The 5497-nt window shown below is 31.0% G+C and overlaps 1 protein-coding gene across 1 annotated transcript; it reads right to left on the minus strand.

The window, feature by feature from the left end:
* Window positions 1–414: 414 nt before the first annotated feature.
* Window positions 415–1234, minus strand: LOC114381165 (putative glycine-rich cell wall structural protein 1). Its single transcript, XM_028340352.1, has one exon. It carries the CDS (start codon window positions 1083–1085, stop codon window positions 636–638), a length of 450 nt encoding a protein of 149 aa, XP_028196153.1. The 5' UTR covers window positions 1086–1234; the 3' UTR covers window positions 415–635.
* Between the last annotated feature and the right edge of the window lie 4263 nt (window positions 1235–5497).

A 5497-nucleotide genomic window follows, 5' to 3' on the forward strand; every position in this document is an offset into this window, starting at 1 on the left:
TGACAAATCAGACTGGCATATATCTTACTAGTTGCTGCTATATATATTGAGTACAGACTTAAAACATCACACACACACACATATATATATATATATGCTATACGTTCCATATATTATAGGAAAAAGAAAAAAGCAAGTTTAGCAAAACCTGTTTTATGTATTGCATGCAATGAACTAAATAATGATATTTGAATACCCATTTCAAACACTTTTTAGTCATAACTATTTATGGGTGTGTGACATGACCGAATATTGAATCGGTATAATTTAACGAGCATTTTCCAACACGATAAAAAGTAATTAGTAAGAGTGTGTTTCTCTTTGATCCAAGAAATTAGTTAAAGTTTTGTCATATTACAAGTTAGAAATGGAAATTAATCATGAAATAGGCAGACTTAATTAATTAGAGTCATGGATAAAATTTTGTAAACTGTTTCAAACTGAAATTCACTTGATTCTTCAACAAAACACACAGGATGCATGGTGTCCACCCCCTTACATGCATGTGTTTATTATTTTGGTACAGACAACACAGTACAGACCACGTACTACTTTTTTATTACACAAATTATAACACTGAAGACCATTTTCTTTCATTTGAGTAAACTATATTACATATTTTCCAACATAATTCCTTAATCACCACCGCCTTGACCGTAACCCTCACCATGGCCATAGCCCTCACCATGACCATAGCCTGAGCCACCGCCACCACCACCGCCACCGCCACCGCCACCTCCCCTTCCTTGACTTCTTCCAGATCCTGATCCGGCACGAGAGCCAGCATATGAACCGGCTTCGGAGCCAGCTCCGGAGCCGCCAGAGCCAGAACTGGAAGATGAGGAAGCTGAACTTGAGGCAGAACTGGAACTAGAACCAGAACCAGAACCAGAACCAGACCCTGCTCCGGCACCAGCTCCAGAGCCACTGCCACCTCCTATCCCCAGGCCCAAACCCAGTCCAAGTCCAACCCCCAACCCACCAAGGTCCAGGCCCAAGTCCTTCCTTGCCACTCTACTCTCTGATACAATAGTTGACATAAAAAGAAGCAATGCAAGTAGATAACATGACCAAGATGTTGCCATTTTGTGTGCAATGTAGGTTTGAAAAGTAGGTAAAGAAGCTCAAGTAGTATTATAGCTGAACAAACTATGCAGGGTGGTGTAGTAGTGATATCTCTAACTATACTACAACACCCTTGCTAGCTAGCTACTCTGAAGAGGCCTTATAGGGTTTACTAGTATTTATAGTTGCTGAATGTTGATGTTGATGCTTTGGTTAGTGGCAGTGTAGAGTGCGGATCATGGTGTGAACTAGTGAATAGGTTATTTTATCTTTGAGGCTAGAAAGTGGGAATGATGGCGTGGCATTCTTGGATTTTTGATGGGCAAAAGCTTGTGGTTGAAATGGCTTCTGCGCCTTGCACATCACATGATTTAGGACACAAGTGCCATATGCAATACCTACCCATAATGCCCACTACTCTCACCATAGTGGAGGATATGAAAGGCTGTTTTGTTGTTGACTATGGTGTTTTTGCTCCTTAAAATTTAGTTTTATATTGATGATTTTTTGTGCGGCCAGCTCATGGCCGGTTATGGGTGAGGTAGGGCTTTTGTTTGCTCCAAGTGTCTTTCTCCTAATTTTCCTGTGAGGAATGATACATGCACATCCATTTATTTTAAATATCTCACTAATATTTTTTTCCTATCATATCATAAATTTTATAACACTTATATTTTTCTCTCTTTAAGTATCTTATAGGATAATACGTGTTGATGGAACATTTTTCTTATGGTATATGGTACTATGGTATAGTGTCAGGGTGATATATGAGATCATTTTTTTTGTCAATGTGATATCCAATTTCCTAAGACTGGTTTTCTCCTCAGAGTGACATACTCAATGGGGACAACAAAATCAATGTCCAAAAAGTAAAAATAGAAAGAATCACAACTTATAACATATTCAATTATGAAACTACATGTGGTTGCACTCCAGAAATAAAACTACGTATGACCAATAACGACTGGTAGAAGCAATCTTAATATGTTGCTAGTAAGAGAAATCACGTTCTTATCTTTCCTATCCAAACCAAACGCAAGCGCTTTGGACACTCCAATATATTACAAATACGTATGCATCACTTCAAATTAGTTTTTTTTCCTCTTATTATTATGTTAAATTAATTTTTTTCTCTCATTTGTTATTTAGATTTAATTTGATCTTTTAATTTTTTTATTTAATTTGATTTTTTTATTTTTAAAATTGATTTAATTTAGTTCTTTAGTTTTTTTAATTTAATTCTCTAATTTTGAAAATTAATTATTTTTTTTTAAATATGTATTTTATGATTATTTAAAATTATTTAACGACAATTTTAAACCGTTACATAATGTGATTTTTTAATTTAAAAAATTAAGAGATCAAATTGAATAAAAAAAATTAAAAAACCAAATTAAATCTAAAAGATAAATTAGAAATCTAAAAAGTAATTTAATCGATAAATTACTAACACGATAAAAGTGAAAACTATAAGAAATTAATGTGATAACTTCACGTGCTTCTAATTAATTTAGTGGGTTATGGATAAAAAGTGAAAACTGTAAGAAATCAACTATTGTATTAAGAATATAATTAAGCGGAAGGGAATTAGGAACGTACGCATATTTAGCTATCTATGGCTTTGTTTTTTTTTAGAAGTAGCGACCCATTGCTATCTTATTCTGAAAGCATACTAACATTTATTATTAAGTTATAAACCACTCCAACACTAATTAATTATATATGTTCTCCGCATATCAAAAACAATGGAAAAATAGTACAGTAATCGGGGTTATTATAGATAATAACTTAATAAGATCGACAAATAAACAAACTAGTGTAGTGATTTCATGAATAACAACTTTATAAGTATGAGTAATATGATAACTATAAAAATAAATTCATATATTCACGAACAAGTTTAGTTTAAATTCAATTGAATAATTTAAAACTTAGATTTGAAATTTGGTTCAATCTAAAAAAATGATTTTTTTCAAGTGATCTCGGTTTTGAAAAGTCTAGTTTTTTGCTTTTCAATCTACTTTTTAATTTTTACAGTTTGTTTTGAATTATTTTGATTCGTGACGATACTCCTTAATAGTATTTTCTCTAAGTAAATATGTTTAATTGTAATTTTAGTCTACCTATTATGATTAATGACTTATTATTAAGAATCAAATATAAACTATCAAATTTTCAATTTTTACAATTAAAATTTTCCGTCACTTTTTCTTTTCTTAAAACCTATTATTCTTACTTTTTTTACTCAAATAATTAGGTCTCTAGGATGAATTTAAGATATAAATTATTTTAAAAGTTTAAAACTCAAACTTTTAATTGTCTTTAAAAGTTAATTACAATATATAAGTTTTAAAATTTTAAATAAAATCATATTTTAATTACTAAATTTTGACCAATAAATATTTAAAATGTTTATTAGATTTGAGGCTTCACAATATTGCTTACGGAACTCTACTCGTTGAGTTTTGAGATCAAATCCATTTTTCTGGTAGATCACTGTTCTTAAAAAATAAGGTTTCACATCGGTTATTAATTGATGTTGAAAGTATCGATGTGGAAAGTAGTATCGTTAACATCAATTTTTCAAAATCGATGTTAACTAATAAATACAACATCGGTTATTTAAATAAGCGATGTTATATGATAAGAATTATGAAAAAAAAAAGTTATAAACCTATATATCAACATCGATTTTTAAAAACCGATGTTAAATGTCACTTACAACATCAGTTTTTTAAAAAATCGATGTTAAAAAATGTTGAGGTAGGTGACATTTAACATCAGTTTTTAAAAAAACTGATGTTGTAAGTAACATTTCACATCAGTTTTTTTAAAAACCGATGTTGTTTTAGAAAAAAAAATTTAACATTATGTCTGTTTTTCCAATAAATCCAAAAAATAACCTGTAAATTTTAAAATCAGACCACACAACATATAATTTTCATTCCATTTTGAAACAGTTTTTACCAGAAAATTCAATGAGAAATTTACTAATTACTATGAATTTAAAACATATTTAATGTTGAGACATGAATTGTAAATTAAGTAAGTAAATATAAACTACAATTACAAAATTGTCTAAACATTCTAAGTTTCATTTTTCACTTTCAAATAATACTTTGCCCACTGATTGCGAAGCGTCTTCAATCTTTCTGGTTCCAATGGTCTAGGATCAGTGAAATACTGCATGATATAATAAAACATAAGTTAATAATATATTAGCAATCATAATAATATGAAATTTGGTGAATTAAAAATTACCATTTCTCAATTATTCTGGAAATTTCCTAAGATTATAGTTGACATCCAGTGCATGACGTAATACTCACACTCAGTGCTTCCTTTTTGTCTATTACACTAAATACATTATGAAATTTATATATGCAACGATCAGTACAAATTAGTCTACACAGGACTAAAATATAAGTAAAAATATATTGTTTAAATAACTTACTTTAATAACAATCCACCTAGCAGGAGACTTGGATTTACTTTGTTGAGTATCGTCAAGTCCTTTCAAAGCACTATTGAATACAAACATATATTCTTATTGTACATTTAAAATTTTGATTTACCTAACTAATGCTAATGCAAATGTATTGAAAAACAACACTGACCTATTAATTATACCTTTGAGGTAATTGTCTGGCTTATTATGCAACGAACAAAACCAAATGACAACATTTTCCTTAGGCAAAATAACGACCATTTGCCAATGTGCACTGCAGTGGAGACCAATATAGGTTATTATACTATTATACATTATTTAAATTCATTTGTTGAGTTTAAGTTACCCATTCAGGTAGGCTCCTAGGTACACATCCCGTTTTGAATTTTGCATCCAGTTCTTAATGTAATTTTCTGATTCAAATTGTGATTGGCCAGATCTCTGGATAGACTGTGGCTCGAGGAATCCATACACATCGATATTCCTGACTCGCATACTTGTCTCAGTCATATGCCTATTGTTGTTAACACAAAGTAAATTATGCATAAAGGTAAAACAATAAATTAGGTAATTAACAATAATCTAAATTGACTTACAGAATCCACAACTGTATAACAGATATGCTGAGACATTGACCACCGTGTGCAATTTCAGACAAATCTTCATGTTTTATGTACAAGGGGAAGTTTTCATTAAACAGGCCAAACAAGGTAGCATCCCACATAACCTGCAATGGCTTCAGAAAAAGCTGTGGGATGGTCAATGTTATTAGATATAGCGGATCATCGACCTCATCATCCGGCCTATCCGACATTTTTGGATTACTTTGTTTGACTAAATTTTCATGACGAACTATGTATGGCAAAGCTTCATTACTATTATTCAACACATACAAGTGAGCTTGTTACAAATATTCTACACTTGGAGTGATGACATGCAGTCCTCTTGAACCTTTACCTCTTACTCTTTTGTCATGCCGAGACT

This window comes from Glycine soja, chromosome 13 (genome assembly GCF_004193775.1).
Source record: "Glycine soja cultivar W05 chromosome 13, ASM419377v2, whole genome shotgun sequence".
NCBI classification, from domain to species: domain Eukaryota; kingdom Viridiplantae; phylum Streptophyta; class Magnoliopsida; order Fabales; family Fabaceae; genus Glycine; species Glycine soja.

Bases quoted from the DNA above. Each gene is read 5' to 3' on its own strand.
- LOC114381165 (XM_028340352.1), bottom strand. From the start codon at position 1,085: ATGGCAACATCTTGGTCATGTTATCTACTTGCATTGCTTCTTTTTATG.